This window comes from Apus apus, chromosome 2 (assembly GCF_020740795.1).
Source record: "Apus apus isolate bApuApu2 chromosome 2, bApuApu2.pri.cur, whole genome shotgun sequence".
Taxonomy (NCBI): domain Eukaryota; kingdom Metazoa; phylum Chordata; class Aves; order Apodiformes; family Apodidae; genus Apus; species Apus apus.
This window is the reverse complement of record NC_067283.1, coordinates 128939616-128965479: the sequence shown is the minus strand read 5'-3', so window position 1 is coordinate 128965479 and position 25864 is coordinate 128939616. Positions and strand designations below refer to the sequence as shown.

The 25864-nt window shown below is 38.0% G+C and overlaps 1 protein-coding gene across 8 annotated transcripts in view; it reads right to left on the bottom strand.

The window, feature by feature from the left end:
- Positions 1 to 25864, bottom strand: part of RALYL (RALY RNA binding protein like) — a 404897-nt gene that overhangs the window by 66787 nt on the left and 312246 nt on the right. For all 8 annotated transcript variants that reach the window (XM_051609901.1, XM_051609902.1, XM_051609894.1 and 5 more), the window contains one exon: positions 9838 to 9913. In XM_051609901.1, coding sequence (XP_051465861.1) covers positions 9838 to 9913 — 76 coding nt within the window. The remainder of the gene's footprint in view (positions 1 to 9837; positions 9914 to 25864) is intronic.

The following is a 25864-nucleotide window of genomic DNA, read 5'->3' as shown; positions in this document are numbered from 1 at the left end:
CTGGAACACACCAGATCCAAATTCTGATTATTTCTTAACTCAAATGTAAGAAGCCATGCAGCAACAAAGGGTGAAAATCTCACATGTAATAGCTGATAGGAATGAGGCTTAGGCTGTCAATATTTAAACTCAATTAATGACTAAAATACTATTTCTTTTTGCCTGCAGGCAAACCCACTAGTGCTCTGAATCTATTAAGAGTTTATTTTTGAATTATAAATTAAAGCTTTTGCATTTGTATTAGCAGCACAAATTCTTGAATAAAAAAGTCATAATAATTTCCATGCCATAAGAAGTTTGTGACCATGTTTTCTATTCTACTGTGGTATAAACAGTGATTAAAAATCACAAAAGAAATAAGGTGGTTTTACAGTTAGTTACTTTGGTATAGTATACTGCTTCAGGTTTCATAGAAGATGAAAAGAGTAGGAAAGAAGATTAAACATCAGGGGAAAAAAAAAAAACACACAAAAAATGCAATAAAAATAGAGTAGGCTTTTCTTCTCCAAACTTGCTAATCTCTGAGCATGCGTGTGAGTATGGTGCCTGTGCAGTTGAAGAAAACAACATCAGTCATGTGATGCTATATATCATCTTCCGTAAGAGGAAGAGTACCGAGCTAGGAAAAGGGATGCAGCTGCTCTATAGATGTGTAAGTTGGTGCCACTGACTTCCTCTTAACAAAGAAAAGCAAAAACTGAAAAAAAAATGAGAAAAGACCATGCAAATCCAAAGAATAACTTGAGGGGAGATGGGAGGAAAGGCAAGAGCTGGTCTTTCAGTCTATACATGAAAGTTTCAAAATGGATGTAAGTCAAGACCATAGTTTAAAACCTCTGGTGAAGGTGAATACAAACAAACTTGATAAAAATGTAAAATATAGGATATACTGATAATCTGAGAAGGTATATCTTCCCTAGTCGCTAGTGATAGATTCTAAAAGAGAGTTGGCAGTATTTTTGAAATAGTAAAGGGGGACATTAAAAAAGAACAAGCCAAACCAAATCAGATAAAACAGTTTTCTTGCCCTAGTTTTTATTTGCATTGCCACACAGATTAGGTATAATATGACTGAATGAGCAAATCAAAATGTCAGTGTATTTGACATAGTCTGTTCTTTTAAACTTTCTCTCTATCTGTGATTTGTCCCCAGAAACAAAGTTTTCCTGGGTGTTGCTAAGGTCCCGAGACTCTCCTTATTTTCCCTTCTCTAGACTTATCAGATGATGCACATTCTTGCTCTGGATCCTGTGAAAGGGCAAACTTATGTCCTTGACTGGCTCTCCCAATCCCTCTGAGCACGTGGTTTTCTTCTTTAAACATATCTTGGAACAAATTGACTTCAGCTACATTTAAATAATTCAGAAATGCAGAAGTGCATTCCATCAGTAGATACTTTTTTCTTATTCTTATGATATAGGTTTTTTGACACAGGCTTTTTCCTTGTAAAAGAGAAAATAAACAAAAATTCAAACCAAACTGAATCGCTGGATCTGCTGGGGCTTTGTATCTGTGCCTTTTAACATTTTAAATATAATTAAGAATGCTAGTAAAGTTTTCAACGCAATTGCACTGCTTTTAAATTTTGAGTGAGAATTTCAGACTAAGTGATCATTATTTCTGCACAGTAATGGTTGCTTCAAATGTGATCACATTTAAGTGTTATTTGCTTAAATGAATGTAAATAATATCTTACTGGACTTTAAATTATCTCAATTTAAACTTGCAAAAAAATGTTGTTTTATGGAAGCTAGACCTTTCATCAGGCAAAGAGATGTAGAGAAACACTCATCTTAGATTCATTCCATTTCACTGAAATAGCTTATTTCATGAAGCAAGGTAATCAAAGACGTCAAGAAGATGCATATCTGTGAAAGTAAGCACTTTGATTCAAAAGAAATATCACACTATGTCATCTTATTATGATGTATTCATCAAAGGATTATGTTCCATAAGCATAGAGGATTTTTTTTTCATTCAGTATGCAGAGAAATGTAAGAGGTGTGACCACAATTTAATGCAGATGTAAAGTATGAGTAAATGATGAATCAGATTTATTTTCTGCTGGTTGAACTGTGTCTTTAAGCTCTTGTAGACCAGTAATAAAAATGGACACACAAATGCATTAAGCAGAAGAAATAAAGAAGAAGTTATTGGAAATCTAGGACAGTATTCAATCAATAAAGATCTTTATACCTGCAGTTATTTTTATTATATGCCAGTAGGTTAAAGCAGATTGCTAATACACTGCCAATGACACACTACAGCAGCAATTATGCAAAATACTGCAGTATTCAAATAGAATGGCAATGCTTGTCTGGCACAGAATTTGTTGAGTTGGTGTTATGCTTTCAAATGGGAGGAATGAGTTCAAGAACACTTCTACCCTGGAACAGGAAGTTACTGCGTTGCCCATGACTGTGCCTTTCACACTTTTTCCTGAAATGAAGGGCACCCAAGAGTGTTCAGAAAAAGACTCAAAAAAATTGATGGCTCAGAGGGCTGTGATGCAAACCACACCACTCCAAACTCTATAAGCCGTAACTTAACATTAGCCTGAGAAGCAGAGACCGAGTAGAGAAAGACTGTGAGCAATTCTTTAAACCACTGCTATAGAATGAAACTGCAAAAAAAAAAAAGAAATGCAAGATATGGAACATAATCCAATCAGGTTTGTGATGGAGATTATAACAGCAAAATGTATTGAGGAAAATGATAAAGTACTTTTGTAAAATAAAAGTAAAACTGACAGAAAAACATAATCATACACCATAAATAAAAGAGAATATCTTTTCAGCATAATAATATTAGACATTTAAAAAAATAATTTCCTCCCAAGGCCATGGGACTTATGAAGTTGTAAAGTAAAGGCTGTTTAATATGGCTAATTAGTAGCCTGTTAAATCAAGTATGTGAAATATACATTTCAATTGCATTACAAGGAGAAGTGGTTGGGAATGGGAAATGATTGTGGCATCTAATACCACTAAGGGAGCATTGAACCATCACTTTGAAACTTCAGAGAGCATCTGGGAAAGAACTTGCCCTTAAGGGAAGCCTTTGCCAGGGCCATGACGTGCCATAGACTGGCTGTGCTGTGGGAACTCAGCCACCACTGGGTGGAGATCTGATCAGCCAAAGCAACATGGTGAGGGATGATTTAACTTAATTTGTCAACTAAATTCATCCTGTGAGTTGTTTCACTTCAGAATATGCCTCAGCCTGATGGATTCCAGGCTAGAAGGCTTCATGCCCAGCCAACAATAGGAGGAGGGGGGCTTAAATAACTCTTCAGTGGGCCTTCAAGATGTGGTCCTGGGGGCAAGGCCAGCTTTGCTTTTTGTAGTGTTATGAAGAAGGTTGGAATTTCACAAAGATGAAAGCAATCCACATGGGGAAGGCTAGTCTTAGCTAAATTGGTCTTGAAGATGTTTACAGATCAATTACAATATTAAACTGAGTAGACGAAAGAGAGTGACAGGACACCCTGACAGCGGTGAGCAATTTGCCATCCCAGTTTATTTCCAAATCCTAGTCCCTTGCTTTCCTGCATTATGCAAATATTAGTTCACTCTCAATAGGTTCACCTTTGGTAAACAAACTAGTTTCCCCAGAAAGCAGACTCAGGTGTGATCTGGGATGGTTTACCCCCAAGTCCCTCCCGGTTGTTCCAACATCACTGCATGAACTTTGGCTACCCATGTCCCCTGCGGTCTCTAGCAGGTCTCCCCCATCACCTCACACAGTGGGACCTGCAGTAGCCATGCTCATTTTTATGCCACTAAAACTCCCACCATTCTGCTATCCCATAACACAGTCTTTTCATTATTTCAACAGGCTCAAAATTAGGTGCCCCTCCATTCTTCTAACCCGCCCCCCCCATCTTTGTTACTGCTAGAGGGGTGCCAGAAAGGACTTTGAGCTGACCCCCATGCCAACACCTGTACAGACAGGACATGGTGAGTCCATCTTGAGGCAAGGCAAGCTACTGGCTGCTCTGCTCTGCCTGGCCTGGGGCTTGGGCCTGTTCCTGAAGCAACTGGAGATGGAGCCATTAACAACCTCCAGAGTTAAGAACTAGGAGAGCCTTGTCCTTTTTTAAATAACCCGCGGCAAAGACCTCCAAAACAGAGCAAAAGCTTTCAGACCATGCATTTAACACCTCATATAATACGGTGCTTGTCTGATAGAATATTATCTTATGACTTAGATAAACAGAATGCTGGCCCATCAAAGTATTTGCCCTTGATTCTATTTTAGTATGTTGGAGCATAAACCCAGAGAAAACAAAACAAAACAAAACAAAACAAAACAAAACAATAAATTGACTTTCAGATGCTGACACAGAACTGCTTTAGCAAAATACTGATCAAAACACCACTTTGTCTTTTTAAGACAAACTGTTATCCTTTATTTTACTGCAACAATACTACCAAAGAGTGCATTAACGCATTTGTGTCAGCACCTTTAATCCTCACCTTGTGCTTCAAAACAAAGAAGATTAGCCAGTAAAATTAAGTTAAGAGGCTAAACCCAAAAGCAAGATGCAAAATAATTTTCAGATGCAGATTAGTCAGGCATTTGGTTGACTGCAGAAGTGCTGTGCTAAGAAAGGAAATTCACAACAATTTTGAACCTTCTGGGATTTAGGCCTTCCCTCACATACTGAATAGCAATGCAAATCAGGAGAAATGCTGCTGAAAATAATAGTTATGTTAGATTTAAGCTGATCCCTGAGCACTACCCTAAGCATATCTATAATTTTTCAGTGAGTGCACTTAAAGTTAGTAGCGTTTAGCAACTTTCCGAAGCAAAGCCTAAATCTTGCTGTTCTCCAAATATTTTAAAGGCCCAATGCAAAACAGAAGTTCTTTTATTATAGATCAAGTTGCTTCTCAATGACACTGACCTGCTCTCATAGTGCTCTAACACTGTCCCTGAATGCCTAGACAATGTCTCCATATACCTTTCAGGTAACCTGTTGATACTTCCACTTTTTAATGCCACCTTTTTATGTTGGTTTATTTTTTTATTGGGTTTTGTTGTTGTAGCTGTTGTTTTTTTTTGTTGTTGCTTGTTTGTTTGTTTGTTTTCAGGAGCTTCTTGTTCATCCACACGGGCCACCTACTGCTTTTGCTTGATTTATTGTTCATTAGGATGAACCATTCTTGACATAAAGGAGCTGATCCTTAGAAATCAACCAACTTTCCTGCCTGTTCCAGTGCTCTGTCACCCTCACCATGAAGAAGTTTTTCCTCATATTTAAGTGGAACTTCCTGTGTTTCAGCTTGTGCCTGTTGCTCCTTGTCCTGTCACTGGGAACTATGGAAAGGAGTCTGGTTCCATCCTCCTTGCACACACCCTTTAGATACTTGCAGGCATTAATTAGGTCTCCCCTCAGCCTTCTCTTCTCAAGGCTAAAATCTCCCAGCTCTCTCAGCTTTTCCTCATAAGAGACATGCTCCAGTTCCCCAGTCATCTTCGTTGCCCTCCACTGGACTCTCTCTAGTAGTTTCTTGTTTCTCTGGGGAGCCCAGAACTGGACGCAGCTACAGAGGGTGATGAGGCCTCCCCTCAGACTCCTTTTCTTCAGACTAAATGACCCCAGTTCCCTCAGCCACTCCTTATTTTTTCACCAACTTGATAGCTCTCCTCTGAACACGCTCCTGCACCTCAGCGTCCTTCTTCTAGTGAGGCGCCCAAAACTGAGCACAGTACTCAAGGTGTGGCCTTACGAGTGTTAAGTACAAGGGAACAATCACTTCCCTACTGATTTTGGTCACATTATTCCTGATGCGGGCCAGGATGCTGTTGGCCTTCTTGACCACCTGGGCACTTTACTGGCCCATGTTAAGCTGGCTGTCAATCAGCACCCCGAGGTCCTTTCCTGCTGGGCAGCTCTTCAGTCACTCTTTCCCAAGCCTGTAGCAATGCCTGGGGTTGTTGTGACCAAAATGCAGGACCCGACACTTGGCCTTATTCAGCTTCATTCAATTGGCCTTGGCCCATCAATCCAGCCTGTCCAGGTCCCTCTGTAGAGCCTTCCTACCCTCAAGCAGATCATCACTCTTACCCAATTTGGTGTCATCTGCAAACTTACTGAGGGTGCACTCCATCCCCTCATCCAGATCATTGATAAGATATTGAACAAAATTGACCCCAAAACTGAGCCCTGAGGGACACCACTGGTGACCGACTGCTGACTAAATTTGACCCTGTTTACCACAACTCTCTGGGTCTGGCCATCTAACCAGTTTTATACCAAGTGAAGAGTACACTTGTCTATGCCATGATTTGCCAGCTTCTCCAGGAGAATGCTGTGGGAGATGGTGTCAGAGGTCTTACGAATCTCCAGGTAGACAATATCCACAGCCTTCCCCTCATCCAATAGGTGGGTCACATGGTCATAGAAAGAGATCAAGTTGGTCAAGATAGACCTCCCTTTCATAAACCCATGCTGGCTGGGCCTGATCGCCTGGCTTTCCTGCACTTGCCATGTAAGCTCACTCAAGATAAGCCTCCCTGTGCTCTTTCCTGGTACCAAGGTCAGGCTGACAGGCCTGTAGTTCACTGTATCCTCCTTCCCAACTTTCTTGTAGATGGGCATCACATCAGGCAGCCTCAAGTCATCTGGGACCTCCCCTGTCGACCAGGATTGTGGATGAGACCGGAATGGTGGAGAGAGGCTTAATGAGCTCCCCTGCAAGGTTCCTCAGCAGCCTATGGTGGATCCCATCAGGCCCCTTAGACTTGTGCATGCCTAGGTGCAGAAGCAGATCATTAAGTACTTCCTCTTGGATTATGGGGGGATTGTTCTGCTCTCCATCCTCATCTTCCAGCTCAGAAGGATAAGCCTTGGTTGCTCTGTGCTAATTACTTATGTGCATATCCAGCTATAAATGTGATGCAGGTTCCTCCTTAAAAATGTAGAATACTTCAAACAGGTTTGAAGCCTCAAGTACTTAACAATAAGTAAAATAATGCAGCCTTGTGCAACACTCCTGCTTGCTTACCTTAAAACTGTTCTTAAATCTGTCTCAAACATACAAAAATACCCTAAAAATCTGTAACAGATGAGACTGAGCAAACAATAGTTTTTATCCTTATTACTATGTTGTACACACTGTTTTTCCAACCCATTGGATGTCTACATTAGAACAGTTTCTTCAAGCCAGCCTTCCTGAACATGCTTATGAAAACAACACACATGGCAAGTGTCAAAGCTTGTTTAAATGCCCATATAGCACATCTACTGTTTCCTCTTTATCCACTAAATTGATTGCCTTTTCAGAGAAGGAAGTTATATTGCTTCAACATAATTTGCTCCCAATAATTCTATGATGGATTTTTTACCATCTTCATATTCTCTAGGTGTTGGTAAATTGATTGTTTAATAATTTGTTCTAGTACATTTATGGGAATCAACGCTGGGCTGAACAGATAATTTTCTCTGTCCTCCTCTTCTTAAAAATAGGTATAATGCCTGTCCATACCCACTGCTTTTCTACCTTATTTGACCTTCATAAGTTTTTGAAAGCAATAACTAACAGTCCACACAGAGATTCAGGTAGTCCTTTAAACACCCTGGAGTGAATCTCATACCTTTTCCATTGAATTCACTTATTCAAATACTGGTTAACCAATTATTTTAGTCCACACCCTCTCATTAAAAGTGATTCTTTAAAATAGCTGGTCAAGTAATCTATTTTACTAAAGCTTTTTCTGTATCATCTACTATCTGCTCTCCTTTTTTGCTAAGTAATGGCAGTACAAAAAAGCAGAGAAAGCTACTCTAATGACAATCTTTTTGTTGCCTTTTATAACTTCATGTATCTTTACTTTTCTGATGTCCTGTTGGATGACTCTGCTCCTCTTTTCTACTGACTTCCAGTCACAGGGTTTTGAGTCCACATTTTGTATGATTTCTTTTTACTTTAAAAGATATTAAAGAAATTTCATGCTGTCATATTATTCCTTTATTCTGCTTCTGCTTTAGGAGAATTTTCTGTTAAGCACAGTCGGTGCAAGATTCTCTGCACTCCTTTTGTCCCTAAATTTTTTTTCCAAGAGATCCTACTTACCAGTCCTCTGAGGTCATTGAAGTCTGTGTTTTCTGAAATCCTTTATACTATTTCTACTGCTCTCAGTTCTCCCTTTTCACAGTGATGTTTGGCGAGAACTAAGTTTTTAACCAATGCTTCTCTCAGTCAAAATCAAACCTAAACTAACCACTTCCCTCTTAACTTTCTCCATGTTGTGGGTTGACCCTGGCCATCAACTAAGAACCCACACAGTCACTATGTCACCCCCCTACTGTTGTTCCCCATTAGGAATAGGAAGAGAAGAAGTGAAAAAAAAAAATAAATACATGGGCTAAGATAAATAAGGGAAGGAAGGAGGGGAAAAAAAAAAGTGAAGCAAAGGCAATTACTTTCCACCTCCTACAAGCAGCCCAGGCAGTCTCCAAGCAACAGCTACTTAGGAAGGAAAAAACTCCCTAGCTTTTATTTCTGCTCATGATGTTATATGATACAGAATATCCCTCAAAAAATGTTCTCCCCTCCAAAAATAATACCTGTATCATATCAGCTCTGAGCAACTGTATGATAAGACTTCACATTATTATTATGTAGAATGCAGGCTCAGATCTAAAATGCTCCTGAATGCTGCATCTTGAGATCCCAGCCTTGAATTTTCATCTGAAGCTTTGAGACCAGATCAGGTTTGAAAAAGTCCTGCTCAAGTGTCACCAACAGAGCCAGTCTATTTGCATTTCAGCCACAGCAGAAATCAGCCCTAATTACTCTCATGGATCTTTAGCACAAATTCTGTAGTACTTTTATTGAACAGTAATGGATGTTCATATGTCTGTCAATCCCCCTAACAACCTGGAATGCTTCACTAAACATAATGGATTTTGTAAAAAAGGTGGGGGTTTCTTCAGCTTTGTACAAGATGTAAACAGTCAAGTGTGAATAGAAGAAAGACACTATTGGTGTTCTAAACATCTGAGGAAGAAGCGCAGTCTTGTTAGAAGTTGGTTCTCGCCCTTGACATGCAACTCAATGAGAAATCAGTTCTGTTGCTCTGAAATTATTACTTATTTTACTGAACCCTGCAAGTGAAAAAGTCACTAGAACAAGACCATAACCAAGAAATAAATCAAAAGGATGAAAAACTGAAATTACACTCAATTAAAAAAAAAAAAAAAAGAACAAAAAAGTCACTGATTGTGAAGACATTAATAAACACTTCACAAGTCACCAGACTGGTCTTTTTGTCACTAGGTTTAGTAAACAACAGATTTATAATTTTATTGAGAACCTGATTATAATTTTGTTAAACATTACATTTTTATGTGAGCATAAAGTTTGCTTCTCTTCTCCTGCACTTGCATTTTCACTTCAGAAAAAATAAAAGGAGGTGTAGAGGGAAATTTAAATTAGCAGTGCATGAACAAATAAATAGATATATTTTTAATGCATTGCATATTTAAATTAAAAGATTAAATTCCAGACTGAGCACTTGAGTGGGGTCTTAGAGCACTTACTGTTTACCAAGCATAACCCCAAGTGACATCAGCATCCCTGGAACAAAACCTGTGCAAGGCGATTGCATTGCTACTTCATCATAAAAGAGTGTCAGTGTCAAACATCTTCAAATAGCTTTTTAGTATAACAAGACTTCATATGTAATATCTCTTACAGTTTAAAACTGCAGCCCCTTCCTTTGTCTTGTTCATGGGTCACAGAGTGACATTGGTAGATAGATTTTGGGTTACTATCATTTTTCTAATTAAAATTGAATTGTAATAATTTAAGATGAAATGTCACTTACCTATAAAGTGCTGAAAGTGGCCGCTTGTTGCCAGGTTTTGGTCTATATGGTTTTGGTTCTCCTGCCATGTTGATGTCTGAAAGCAAATATTTGATATAAGTAAGGCAAAGTTTTGGAAGTCAGAGTGAGTTAGCAAAGGCACCTTCAAGACACTGAAAATGAGTAATAGACAGTGAAAATAGACACCATATCTAAAACAACTATTTAGTTTTTGCCACTTTGGAACTGACACTATAAAATTCTCTTAAAAATTCTTCCGGTAATGCTTGAGCTTCTGAGGGAAAATGGCAGTTATTTGAAACAGAGAGAAATTACATTTTTTAAACAAACATTAGTTTCCACTCACGAGGTTGAAGGCAACAACATTTTTCTATTACAGAAGGAAACTTAAACAGTAACTTAGATGTAGAGACAAATTATCATAGCAAGTAAAATTCTGCTGTGGAGAGCTATAATGGTTATGAAAAGTTCCCCTTTAGGATCTAGAGAAATGCACTCTGGTCTTTAACTACCACTTCACTGTCTGCTCAAAACAGAGTTTTCAGAAACAAATGAGAGTATCTGTTTCCTACCTCAAATCCTTTTATTTATTTAGTTATTTATTTTTTATTCAGACTATAAAACACATTGACTCTAAAAATTGAATAGGGAAAGAAAAAAAGTGATTTTGCCCATGCTTTATGTTAGGCAGGCACCTAGAATTCTCAACAGCACTAGAAATCCTGTGCACACTTATTAAAAGTTCACTTATATTAAGCCTGTGTATTTATCCTTGAAATTCAAAAATAGGTGAAGCTTATATGGACATTAGTCATGCTGGATTTCAAGTTACCACCTTCTTCTGAATCATGCTTGAAGACATACCAGGAAATACACGACCATCATTTTGATTGCTACTAGCAGTTACCCGTAGGCAAAAACAGGCCCTCTTGGAGAGAGTACCTGATATGAGCTTATGAAGCTGTCTATACAAATCCAAATCTATATTTAAAAGCTCTGCCCACCCATCCTCAAACTGAATGGTGATATTACATCAAATTGCATGGATAAAGTAAAACTTCTGATTAGGGAGCAGATTCCATGCCATCTGAATCCTGCAGCAGCTGAATCTCTCCTCTGTTTCACTAGTGTACAAAAGGGTAGCATATAACGAAATCAACAGTTATTTCAGTGTAAAATTGCTGCCGAAAAACAATATATTCCATTTACTGCGAAATGACCCAAAGAGCAAGAATTTCAAGAAAACACATGTTCTTGGTAAAATGTATGTTAAACCTGAAATTGAATGGAATGGAGGGAAAAAGAAATAGAAAGCTGAAGTGCAAAATGTTGAACATTTTTATTTCTGCTACTTTTGATGTCAAAAGTGGCAGTAAAAGCCTGAGACTTACTGACTGAATACTTTAATTTCACACAAAGTGGAAAAAAAAAATCCATCTGATTTTATTTCTTTAACAATCAGGAACACTGAAAATATGTGTCCCTGAGATTTCATGACAGAAAAGATTTTTCCATTGGAAATGTCATGCTTCCAACATTTTAAAGAATTTTGAATATATTTTCCATTTAAATTTGATATTTTGAGCTAAAAAACTCAGTTGATTTAAATTATACAAGGTCCTGAAATTAAAATATTTTGTGTATAACTATTCCATTTAAAACACACTTTTGGGAACACTTTTTTCTCTATTTAAAGCATTTTGGAATTAGATCTGATTGTAGTTCCTTTTGTAGGAGCTGTATTAGTCTTAAGTAATAGTTTTCCATAAATTATTACATTTCTTGAATTGCTCTGAAACTGGATGAATATTGGAGACAGTTTTCATACCTCCTTGAAATGCTTTCCTACCCTTAATTTTAAGCAAGTGCTCTATTAAATATATATTAATCTTCCCTTCCATTGTTGTTAAAAATTCAGCTACTTTTCCCTTATTTAAAGAAATTTTAAATAAATATAAGTTCTACTAATGTTGACCCAACAAAGCAAACACCAAACATGCCTGAAAGCCACCAAGGAATTTTCATAGCTGTGCTGCATTTCCATTGGCTCCTGGGAATTAAAATGAAATTTTTATCCTGTGACCTTTACAATAATTAGACCTTTTCACATTATTTTATTATGTCAGCTTTAAGGTCATTGACTGTATTGACTCTCGTCATCTCCTACTGCAACTAGGTCAGATTTTAGGAAAAAAATAGAATTAGAATATGTTCTTAGAAAATACCTCAGGCTGTGGGATTAATCTTCACATATTTTTCATGTCTTTCATCTTTTACTCTTTTAGAGCTAAAACCCAGGTCACTGTTCTTTGGCATATGAACATTAAAGGACTTTCTGACATCCTTCTGGAATGGATCAGTACTATCTTGATGACTATTCTTGCAGATCCACATTTGCAGCTCTACAGCACCCACTTTTAACAAAGATAAGCAGTGTAGAAGACTAGGGCTGTTTGTTATGTGTTCCCTTCATTTTAATCAAATACTGTCAGAAAGGTAAGGTTGCAAGAAAATTCATCTGCAAAGCTGTTCAGGATCAGTTAAAAGTCCCTCGCACTTAAATAAATCTCTAAATGTACTGGAAAAAAAAAAAAAAAGGTGAATGATGCTATATAGACAGTAATAGCCAGAATTTCTCTGTAACACAGGCAATAGTTCAAAGAAAAGCTGTGCACATGGGTTTTTTCTGCTAATATAAAAGTGATTGAATAGCTCTGCAACTCCCTGTGCACCCTATGTAGTAAGTTAAGAATGGATGTAGGAAATGGTTTGAAACGTTACAACAGATTTTCACGCCATTATTTTTCAGCACTATCTACTCCAACCTCAGTTTTCTAACTAAGATTAGAAATGAACTTGACAACATTTCACAGGATAGATAATTTTTAGCCTAGCTGGAAATCTTGTGAGATAACTTGTTCTCTTGCTTCATCCATCAGTAGTTTCATGGCAGACACATCTACTAGGTCATAAACTGTGTGTCAAATAAATTTGTTGGCTGCAGCAGAGATTTACCTTTGCTGAGGATTCCACCTCAAGGAATGCAGAGAGGTATCACACATTTTTGCTGCAACATTAGCTACTGCACTTTCACATGAATATCAACCAGACAACATGACAAAAGACACAGACATTCACAGTGATTCTGTGTGGGAAAGGAGCACCCCAGGGACTCTCATGTTATTTTCTCTGCTCATGTACTATAAATGTTCAATTTGACTTCAACTTTAAGATAAATTCAACAATTACGTTAAAAATATTAAGGAATCTCTATGAATTGAAAAGTGACTGTGCAGATAAAACATACTGAATTGCAGCAGCCTGCTCTCCCTGTGCTTTCAAAATCAAACAGGATTACTTTATTTATTAAAATAAATTAATCTTCAGTTCTGTCTATTCCTGTTAGCACAGCAGAGGTTAGTTAAGATACAAGATCTAGATTTCATTCAAGGTTGTTTGTCATCAGCAGAATATAGCTAATTTCAAACATGGTATTTTTATTTCTAATTATACTGAAAAGTTACTAGCAATTAATGAGAAAAAAATTGTCTTTAAAAAAACCCCAAACAACAAACCATTTAGAGGGAGAATTAATGCATTCAGTGGCTACACAAATTTTTATCAAAGAGCAACTCAATACAGCATGATCTAATTTTGTCCTATCACCTCACCCTTGCTGCTACTGCCTGCCTACCTGCTGTAGGCAGTAATGACCAAGGAGACTCCCAGTTTTAGAGAGGCAGAATCAGCTAGCCTTGAAACTTTGCTCATAGTTTCACCACCAATTCAATCTGAGAATCTGATCCTGAAGAAAACAGTTGCCTTTGAACAAACTTCAGAAGTGTAAACAATGACACCTAAAAGTATTCCTGCTCTAGAAGTATTTCTGTACTTCTCAGTACACCTGTCCTTTAGATTATTTAAAAAGTTTTATTGAAAGACTAAAATAAAACCCAAAAACATTCAGCCACTTTGGTTCACAAAAACAAATGCCACCTGGGACGTGGAAGCTTTCTGCTGCAAAACCAGTATGTGTTTCTCAGCCTTTCCCAGGCTCTCATACTGAGTTATCTCTTGCATTTTGTTTGCTAGATTGTTTTCTGGCATGACTTTTAGCCCCAGTTAACAAGTACTCTCCTGTGCAATTTCTATACAAAAGCAAAGAAATGACATCTTATTTGTGGCCACTCTGCTTTCCAGTGTAATACCCAGTGAAAGAGGATGTTTTAAAATACCTATAATTAAGTATTATTAATGTGGCTTTTTGAGTCTGGGCTCCACATCAGTAAGACTAGGAACCAAGACTTGGAGCTAAGAAAATTTTATGACCTTGGTAGTTCAACAGCTAAATGCCCCCACGGGTGCTGGGGGGGTTGGCAGAAGACTTTGCTGGGCCACTCTCCATCATCTTTGAGCAGTCCTGGAGAACGTGAGAGGCATCTGAGGACTGGAGGAAAGCCAGCATCACTCCCATCTTTAAAAAGGCAAGAAGGAGGACTCAGGTAACTGTAAGCAGGTCAACCTTACCTCCATCCCCGGAAAGGTGATGGAACAACTTATTATTGGTGCCATGTCAAAGCATGTTGAGGAGAGGAGTAGTTAGCATGGATTCACAAAGGGGAAGTCATGCTTGACCAATCTGATTATCTTTTATGATGACATAACTAGATGGATAGATGAGGGGAGGGCAGTTGACATGGTCTACCTTGACCTCAGCAAGGTTTTCAACAGTGTCTCCCGAGGCATCCTTACAACCACATTTGAGAAGCATGGATTGAATGACTGGGTAGTGAGATGGATTGGGAACTGGATGAAGGAGAGAGCCCAGAAAGTTGAGGTCAGTGGGGTTGAGTCCAGCTGGAGGCCAGTGACTAGTGGTGTCCCCCAAGAGTCAGTTCTGGATCCAGTCCTGTTCAATATATTCACTGAAGACCGAGAGGAAGGCACAAAATGTACACTGAGCAAGTTTGCTGATGATACAAAATTAGGTGGATTGGTCAACATGTCAGAAGGCTGTGCTGCCATCCAGAAAGACCTGGACAGGCTGGAGTTGGACAGGAAGAAACTTAATTAAGTTCAATAAGGGCAAGTGTGGAGTACTCCATCTGGGGAAGAAAAACTCCATGAACCAGTACAAATTAGAGGATGACCTGCTGGTAAGCACCTCTGGGGAAAAAGACCTGCGAGTCATAGTGAACAACAGACTGACCATGAGACAACAATGTGAAAAATGTTGCACATTGAAAACAAAAAAAATCTAGGGAGACTGTGGAATCTCCATCCCTGGAGATATTCAAAACCCTCCTGGATGTGTTCCTGTGTAATCTGCTCTAGGGGATCCTGCTCTAGCTGGGGATTTGGACTAGATGATCTCAAGGAGTACCTTCCAGGCCCTAATATTCTGTGATTCTGTGATCTTCTACCCATTCTTGTGGATTATTGCAGAAGTGGAGACATTTCTTGAAAAATCCCCCAGCTGCTTGACTTAAAGTTTAAAGGGGGTCATTGTGCACTTCAAGACCAACTTTGCTTTAGACTAAAATTTAATGAAAGAAATGGTAAGTAAAATTAATCTACAGAAAATAATTCACATAATAGATGTACAATCTATATCCAGAGATCTGAAAATAGGGAGATCGGGATGTATTTTCTCCTTTTTCATATGACCTAAAGTATATGGGACAGAAGAGAAAGTAAGAAACTGATGGGATTTAGAGAAAGCCTCTAGTGATGTGATTTATAAGGTAAGTGAACACCAGTAAAGCTAAAGCTAATCTGTCTGTCTTTTACACTCTTCCATCTATGAGTCCTATAAATCTCCCTGCTTCATACTAAAGGTATTTTAAGGAAGTCATATGACATTTTGTACATCATAGACTTCCTTTTTTCTTTATATGTTACGTTAATTACTTGTCATCTCCCTTGTCTCTAGCACTGAAATGTGAAAAAAGTGGAAAGGACAGTTCTCAGTTCTGCTCAATTCTATGCTCAAATTGCACAGCTGCGAAGAAGAAAGTTCCATGAAAATTGAACACAAATTAACTTTCAAGGCTAGTAAAATATTAAATGAAGGTCTCTGTCTCACATTTTCTTTTTGCATAATTATATTAAAAATAATTTACTTGTTGGGCACTCAGCTGCATTTGGATTTTCTCTTCAAACTGAAGTAATTGGAAACCTTTTTTTTTTTTTTTTTTACAGAGATGACAGCTATTGTTAATGCTCCATACAGAAAGAGCTGCTTGTTGAATAGTATGTGAAATTGCTTTGTTCAACCATCTCTTCTTTCATTAAATACTGCTAAAATGAAATGAGGGTATAGGATTATATAAGCTATCATTCTTAACACCATTCAGTAACAGAAGTGTCAGATATTTTCTTGCTGCAAAGTCTCTTTCTGTTCCCCAGGGAAGTGGGTTGGTTTGAGGACAGGAGACAACTAAAAGGGGAAATCCTGTCCTGTCTGTACACCCATCACAAAACATTCCTTCAAATTCCAGGAGACAGCAGTTGCTCACTTAGCTGCAGAATGGATGCTGGTGTGTTTCACAGCTAACTTGGAGCATTGTCCTGCCTTGGTTTTGTCTGATTGCAGATCTTCCGGGTCCAGCAGTTGTCCGTGGCCTGCCCAGCCTGCCTGGAGAAGGGGAGGGATGCTAATTTTGTGGCCTCTTGAAGACAGCCCATGGACTACTCTGAGACTGAAGAGGCTGTGGCCAAAACCTTACAAACTTCTTCTCCACTGGCACTTGAATCCCTGCAGATTATCTGCTCTGGTGAGGCAAGAGTCATTCTGGGAGGTGGTTGGAGTACTGAACTGCAGGGGAAATTATTTCAAGGAGAAAAGGACATGTCTTGTGAAGGACTTCCTATGGGAAGGAAGACTCGTTGCTGGCAAATGTCTCCACTCCTCTTCAGCATCAGTTTCTCTATGGAACCTCTATGGATCCATGCTGGTCTCTTTTGGAGATACAAGAGATTCAGACTTGACTTTGGGACTACATGGCTGTAGCCACTTATCTTCAGACCTGCTGTAAGAACCGTGTGAGTTTGGGTGTTAAACCTCTAGTTGGGTTTGTGCCATGGCAGCCATGAAGCCACTTTACCAGAGTCAAAGTATAGATAGAGGCAAGTGTAGTCTTCCTGTAAGAAGGTCCTTTTAATTTAATCAAATTTTCAACTACTCTGTTTCCCACACAGAGAACAAGATTTCTATCTGCCATATGCTTATTTAATGCATGGACTGGCTAATTCTGCATATGCAGAAGATTAACATTGCTACTAGAATTTAAAAAAAGCAGCGGACATGGGGAACTTTCTGCTCCTTTTGGGAAAAGAAGGCTACTGTTTTCATGTAAGTTTAGCCAGTTAAAAAAAAAAAAAAAAAGCAGGGACTGTCATATGTTCCTAATCCCTGTTCACACTGTACCTTCTCATTGCTGCTTTTAATAATGGAAAACCAAAGTAGTCCTCCAGTTACAGCTTTTTTTCAGACAGGGAGGTGTGCAAGGAGCACCTTTCTTTCTTTGCCTTCTCCTGATCGCAATAAAGATGCTGTTTACAAAAAGAAAATAGAGCACCTGTCTTCTTTCAGATGAAGCACAGTCATTACAGGGCAGCAGCCAACAAACTCTCTGCAGCTTTTCTTTGGTAACAAAAGATAGTTATTGCCATGAGACTCAGACAAAGCTTATAATGTTGACTAGATGTCTGAGTTTTGCAGCATTGCAATTAGCCTCAAGCTGCAACTTTAAACAGTGTAGTGGGGATACAGTATAAAAGACATCATTTAACTCTTCAAGATTTCAATATGATTTATTCTAGGGAACATGCCATGAGCCTTGGTAATTTTCAATTCTTCCTGAAAATACATTTTTTATCTCTCTTCTAATACTTGGCTGCTTTTTCTGCCCCACAGCCTTTTATCTAACTCTTACTAACATTAGCTTCATGCTCCAAGCTGTAGTTTTTCATGACAATTGAAATCTGTAGAGTACAAAATAGTTCACTATTGCCATTGTCCAAATCTCTTTTTTTTTCATTATTTTTCCTGCAGATAGTCAGCTTTATGAAAGAAAACACAAACAAAAAAGGGTTTTTCTGAAATAACCATCAGAATAAGAACTTTTTGCCAAAAAATTACCAGCTTTCTTTTGTCACCATTTTTTAATCATACTTCTTGGACATTGTGACAAAATTCGCTAACATTTGAATTGCATTTCCTCATCATTTTGAACAGTGAATATTCTCAAGGTTTTCTGGGTGGCAAAAGCAGAATGGCTTCCACAAAAATGCTTTGCAATGTGCAGCTTCTTCTGTAGATGGCAGAAGCCCTGGAGTCTCTCCTGGTTTGGGCAGGAAGGCTTAGAAGCCCAAGGGACATGAGGCAAGACAGCAGGCGATCATGTGAAACAGGGGATTTAGATGGGCACCTTCAAAGTGGGAGAGTAAATTGTGTCTCTCTGAAAGGTTGGCTACTCTAGCTGCTTCTGCCCTTAGGGGTTTGTTGGCATAGCAGTCACCACTGAGGGGTAGCTGCATTTTTGAAACCCTGAACTTTGCTGTCAAAACATTCAAGGTTAGGTCTGACTCTAGGGGTATTCTGACAGGCTTTCATCCTTGGCTTTCATCCAAGCTGCCTACAAATCAGAGAGGAATCATGCTGTGGATTTCACCAGATCTTGGAAAACAACATCCACAGATCATAGGAGGTTGGCAAGGGAGACAGGAATGGAGCTCTGCAGCTCCAAGCGTACTTCCATTACTTCCCACTACTATTCCTCTCCAAATCATGACTGATTTTATCCTCATTCTTTGTCCTGAAATTCTTCCTCCATTATTCACTTCTCTTCTCTTCACAGTGATCTCAGCTTTCATCTCGGCACCTTCTCACCTCAGCAAGCCCCAAACAACTACTCTCAACTACTTCTAGCTGTTCAATTGTTCTTTCTGTCCATGATCTTCATATTCCAGCTTTATCAGAATTAGGGATTCTATAGATTATGTTCTTTTCAAGCTCCAAATATACACTATTTTTTTCAGTGTCAACTTCATGAAAATTATTGTCCCAAATTTTAGACTTATAGAATGATATTATGATTTGGATTGGAAGGGACCTTTAAACACTAGGTAGTCCAACCCCCCTGCGAAGGACAAGGACATCTTCCACTAGACCAGGGTGCTCAAATTCCTGTCCAGCTGGATTTTGAACACTTCCAGTGATGGTGCTTCCCCAACTTCTCTGGGAAACTTGTTACAGTGTCCCACCACCCTTACTGTAAAAAATTTCTTCCTTATATCCAATATATCACACATCAGGGTTCTGAAAAGTGTTCAGATTGGCTCATATGTTTTCATGTAAAAACTTTACCTATTCCTTTAACACTGTTATTTTATCAGTGATATATTATAAAATAATATAACAGTGATATAAAGGAAAATGCCATGTGACACTCTCTAAAGTCTGTGATTTTTATTTACAGGTCAGGGTTGATTAAAATGACAGTGTAAGTGGAGATAATTCCGCTGCAACATTGGAGGTGATTTAGAAACAAATTATAAGCCAAATCCAATATTTTTCTATTAGTAATGCTGAAGTTCCAGCCATGTACTAACTCTCTTTCATTGCCAGTGCATGCAATTCTCCAGTGGATTCAATCTGGCAACCAAACTATGACAGCAGAGAATCTTATTGCAAAAGCAGGATATATAATAATTAGAAATACTGAAAAGCTTTAAAATGAATGATGTACAGAGTTATTTTATTGAGGTCTCTTTGGTATTTCTTCAAGGAAAATGTAAAAATAGCTGATAGGAATATAGAAAATGCAATATCTCATCAGACTGATGCTTCATATAGTGTAGCTTTCTGCCTCTAGCTGCCCCAGATGTTTTGGAAGGAGATGCAAGTAACTCAAAACTAGTTAGAAACAAGATTATTTTCCCTCCATTCTGTTATCATTTCAGCATGATTCTTCTCCTAAAATGCTAAATAGTTTAGGATTAGTTGAAGTCCTAAAGCATGATGTTTTATCTTTCTTCCTATGCTTCCTACTACCAGCACAAAACTGGTCCTAACTGGAACTGGAAATAATTTCAGCTTCAAATACCCCTGCTAACTACATAAATGTTTAAAAACTTTTTTTGTTCTTTGCAACATATCATATTGGTGTATATTTTTAATGAAGAAATGTATTTCTCTTTGAGAAGTGAGCTTTCTTTTTGCCTAGTAATCCCCCCCCACCCCGCTTCATCCTCTCAAATTCTTTTTCAGCCACTGTTCATTTTACCCATCAGCAATAACCAAAATCTGAGGAGTCACATCAGAAATCTTTTCTTTAAAAAGAAAACAGCATCCTTCTTAATGCAATTTATTGGACTTTTGCTGTTTAATTCTGTAGATTTACATCTGGTCTTTCATGCTGATACACTTTATATACTACTTCAGAGGTTCTCTCAGTGCACTGATATTAATTTGCATATATCATGAATCAAGAAAAATAATTATAGTAACAGATTACTAAAAATCATCTTAGGAAATAAAGTAATTATTTTGAAGCTCATTAAATCTATTTTAAATAACAAAACTACTACAAAAAAGACCACATGACATTTTCCAGTTACATTTTTAAAAAGGTTAAATTACCATGCACATTAATAAATAGTGCTAGTAAAGCTCTCAAGTTGTTCATTCATCACACTCCCATATTAACTGGATCTATGTTCTTCTGTGCTTCTCAGCAGCATTTTCTGACTGTGTTAGCTTTCCCATGCAAACAATAGATCTCTGTTATACATAAAGAAAATGTCACTTTGGCTCAGAGACCAGAAAAACAAGAATTCCTCCACTCAGATGGAATTTCCACAGAAATTTGTGGGCCTGTGAGATTTTCAACTTATTTCTTCAGAATGTGAATGTTTTGAGGAAGCCACAACTTAACACATAGCACAAAGGGTTGTAAAAAGGCTTAGAAAACTAATCTCTACTGAAGTTGGCATAAGAGCTAGACAGAATAGTAAACATATTGGACATTGTCTTCCTCAGTGTTTTTGAGGCTTATATCAGTTTGCTCTTAGGAGTCCAGAATCCTTATTATTTTCCAAAGTCTCATTGGAATCCATAGTGTGTCTTCTACAACTTGGTCATGAAGTTAAAACAGACACTGTCCCCACCCTAGCCCCAAAGATTAAAAGTTTCTTCCATACCTAACACCTAACCAGAGTTCCTGCATTTTACTTTTCCCTTGTATTTTTGTACATGTGAGCTTGTGTGGAAATATATTTACAATAGAAGCATATCTTTTCCACTGGAAAAATTTCTGTTAGGTTCTGCAATTCATCTTCATCATACAGTTCCTGAAAATAGCAGATTGCAAAGGCACACTGATGATTATTGAATTCCTGAATCTGGAAGTAGATTATTGCCATTTAAGCAGACACTGAAGTCAATTACCTTACTCTAGCAAACAAAATAGTCCTTAGTTTCAGAAATGCCTTATCTGAAATTGTCATCTATTGTTATTGCTAAGGGAAGACTGGTGCCATAGGCTCAACTTAAACCTCAGAATCTGCAGCTTTTAGGACCGTTAGATTTTTTACAATTTTTACATATAGATATATATTTTTTTTTTTTTTTCCCAGTGCAATGAGAAATTCCAGTGGTTGATCATACGAAACAGTTCTCTACATTCACCTACAAACATTAATCTTCTGGACATGCTGCGTAAACCACTAATCTCATACCTGTCACTTAAAATGAGGAAGGGACTACAAGGAAAGATGCAGGCAGACTTTTTAAAGCCTTCACATTGTTATTTTAATTTGTTTTAAGTCTAAAAGAAGATCCCTAAATCTTGCATTACAACAAACAAAAATGGCGAGAGAAAAACACTGGGCTGAATGTTCCCTCTGAATATAAATCAATGTGATTCAGCACAACATTCCTTCAGCACTCTGTCTCCTAGCCTTCCTGATGTTCAGCTCCTTATCAGACACTGCTGTAAACATCATGACATATTTTTTTGCTTGAAAATAGAGCCAGAGATACAACTAAACCCTAAAAATATTTATGCTGTCCTGATATACATTGGGTCATCAGTCTACAGCTAGCTGTACAGACTTTCACTCTGCTGTAACCTCAGCCTTACAGTCCTTTCCCATAATGCCTGATACTACTTATCAATCTTATAGGAATTTATGATTCCGTACTTTAAAATTATTTTACCTATTTTCTAAGCAAGTAAGCCAAAATGAAAAAGTAGTGCTCATGTAAGAAAGGACACAACTTAGAGTGAGAGTCTCAAAAGCTCTCTGTGTTAGTTTAACCTTCCATTGAAGTCTGCTGTAAAGTCAGATTTAGGTCAGTGTTGTTACTTATTGTTCTTCCATCAAACATTGTATAATAATCAGGATATTTGGGTTTGTTTGGTTGTTTTGTTTTGTTTTGTTTTTTTCCTTTTCTTTTTTTAAACTTACTGAAGTAGAATCTAGCAAACTCCCAGTAGAAAGAAGAACACTGTGGCTTTTTACATTTGCCTCCTGCTCGTTCACATTGTCACTGTCAAACTGAGCTTCTTTATTTTAGGGAAAAGAAAAAAGTACATGCAGCAGCAAAGCCTTCCAGGGATTCAAGATGTCACAGCCTGTACTGAAGGTGTTCCAGAAGTGACAATGGGAAATTCCAGCTTGTTGTGTGATGTTTGCAGCTGTATTTATGGAAAAAGTGTTATACAGAGTATGGCTGTGTGCTTGAGAGCGTGGCATCACATTATCTATACTGTGCAGTTAGTATGCTACATGTGGGACTGCACTGCTGCCTTAGTGGCAGCTACCTCCTATTCCTGGCTCATTTCCTTTTATACTGTGATCCACAAAGACATTCAAATAAAATTGGTGACCAATAAACTTAGTAAATCTGTTCATTACTTCATTTTAGTCATTCTATGATACTGAGTCACCACCATAATGGCTCCAGGGTCAATGAAAATTAACCCATTTTGTGTGCACATTGTGCTCTTTATTTTGGTATTATCCCCCAAAAGACTTTTTCACACTTCAATGAGTTCTAATGACTTAGATTAATAGAAGAAAAATAATGAACCAGAAGATGAAAACACTGCTCAAGTTCCGCTCATAAGAATGGATGCCAGCCAAAATCAAGCACCAGTTACCCACTAGAATCCCAGTGCTCTCTTCAAGATATTCCCAATTTCTGGGATGCATCACTATTTGGAGTGGATTCATGTTTTCATCAGTTAATTCATTTAAGTTTGTCTGGAAATAAAGGCTGTCCAGAAAGGTACATCTTTGTTTTACTCACATTCAAATAATTATTTTAATATTTGACATCTGTCCTAAATGGAAACAGTGCTCAAACATACTGAATTTATGAGATCAAAGCTCCCTAAATCATTTTCAGATATTGAAAGTCTATAAATCCCTCTGTCAAAGATGTGCAACATGAACATGCCCACAGGTTATTACATAGAATAATTAACGTGTGGCTGTACTCTCTAAATTAAGAATTGTGCATTTTTTTTCTCTGATGTGTGTTGCATTTTTTGGAAAGCAGTTAATACAGCTAAGTATGAATGACTATCCCAAAGGAAAACAAAATTTAATTCCAGATAATGGTTGCTCAGTTTTGAGTTCAACAGGTTCTTCAGGCTATGTTACTTCTGGTGACACATGCTGACAAGGATGGATGCGATGGATGGTGCACAGCACATATTTTTTTCTGCTAGGATGTCAACCAAAACTGCAATGTCATGGCAGAACAAGAGTGAGGGCAGGCATGGAAGGAATTGGTACTGTCACTGACATAGACTTTGACAGTCAGCGAGGGATACAGCCTGTTGAATAGTGGATGAGGAACAGAGGGACAAGTGAATTTAGACCAGCACAATAAGAATATAAATATTCCACTCAGGTCTCATAATGTTCATAAACTGGGTATATCCTGCTTTATTTCTGCCTTTCTCTGTACCTCTGATTGATTCACAGGCAGCTCACATCCACAAGTCTGTGGGTTGCCTGTGAAAAATTTTCTGGCATGTGTGACAGTGTATTGCAGCAGTGCGGATGCAAAAATTATCTAGCATGGCACAGACATCCCCTAGGACGCTAAGGATGAAAATGAGGTCTTGATTTTCACAGAGGAGTATGAAGTTTTACGGTGCATGCATGTAATCTTCCATTTCCAAATACCTGAATGTATTTTTCATGCATTATCAAAACAGCTAACTGTTAGAGCATTTGCATATGAAAAGACTCCCCATATACAGATTGCCAAGTTCCAAGTTTTTCTAATCTATCAAAAGTTCTACCTATCACATATTTAGCTGAATTCAATTTTATTTAGTTCTTTTTAATTTGAGAGAAAAACAATGAAAAACAGTTGGTGTACAAAAAAAAATAAAGCACTGGAAAAAGCTACCATGTCAGAGGTGTAAATATCCTTAGTGAATCAGTATATTTTTAATATTGATATTTTAAAATTAATATCTGTATTTAGCAAAATTTTGCAGTTTTACAGAATGTACACTGCAGGTTATTAGGGGAGCTTTCATTAGTCTTTGCTTTCATTGGTTCTACTAAAAGGTAGGTATGAACATCTATGCCCCCATCTATGCCCTTGAGCCTCCAACACAAGAAGAACATGGAGCACCTGGAGCAAGTCCAGAGGAGGGCCACAAAGATGGCTGGAGCACTTCTCCTGTGAAGACAGGCTGAGAGAGTTGGGGCTGTTCAGCCTGGAGAAGAGAAGACTCTGGGGAGACCTTACAGCGGCCTTCCAGTACTTGAAGGGGGCCTAAAGAAAAGCTGGGGAGGGACTTCTTACAAGGGCTTATAGTGAAAGGATAAGGGGTAATGGGTTAAAACTTGAAGAGGGGAGATTTTTATTAGACCTTAGGAGGAAATTCTTCCCTATTAGTGTGGTGAGACACTGGAACAAGTTGCCCAGGGAAGCTGTGGAAGTTCCATCCCTCAAAGTGTTCAAGACTAGGCTGGATGGAGCTCTGAGCTACCTGATCTAGTGGGAGGTGTCCCTGTCAGTGCAGGGGGCTTGGATCTAGATGATCTTTAAGGTCCCTTCCAACGCAAACTGCTCTATGATTCTATGCTGATATGCAATAACACTGGGGGAGAAGTGAATCACAGGTCATATGATCACTTCTACAGTCACTGGCATCCTAGCAATGAAAGGAATCTGTCCAAAGGTCAAATACAAAAATACATTTGTATGTCCCAGAAAATAAGCCTTGGCACCAAATTTAAGGTTTAATCTAAGTTAAGTGTACAGTGCTAGGGTTTCTTTAGAAAAAAATTCAACATTTATCCTACTGTTTACTAGGTATACTTGTGCTTTCTTACCCAACAAACTATTTCAATTACAACTATTTCATCCAGCAATAGAAACTGTACAAGAAACTTGCTGTGTTAAATATCTGTACTGTGAATAGAGGTAGGAAGCTAAGATCCATTGTTTTGTCAAAAAGGCAATGGGGAAGAGATAACACTTCTAACCAGTGGGCAGCATCACCAAAAAAACTCTTTCAGTTAGTAATCTGGGTATCACTTTATGCACCAGTTAAAAAAACCACAACCTAACCAGTAAAACAAAATAAGATGGCAGAACCAGCTGTATTTTGAGAAGAGCTCATCTTTTGTTTATTTCCAAAATTCAGCTTTTTCTCCCCTCCTTTTTCTTATGCACATACCTGAAAAAGTCAACACCCTTCATTTCCTTTTTATTCCCAAGAACAAATATTGCTGTGTACCAATCACTTCTGAAAAATCAGTTTTTTCTTGTAGCGAGCTACATAAAAGTCAAACTTTCTTACAGGCAATCCATATTGAGAAAAAATAATGTTTGACAGGTTGCTCTGGAAATAGCTGTATCCAAGGTTATCATATGTAAGGTTGTATTGGACAATGAGCTTTTTAGGTTTAATGTGCCACCTTGAAATAAATGGTGTATCCTCAATATGCTCAGGACTCTGCCTGTCATACCTTGCACCCATTTTGG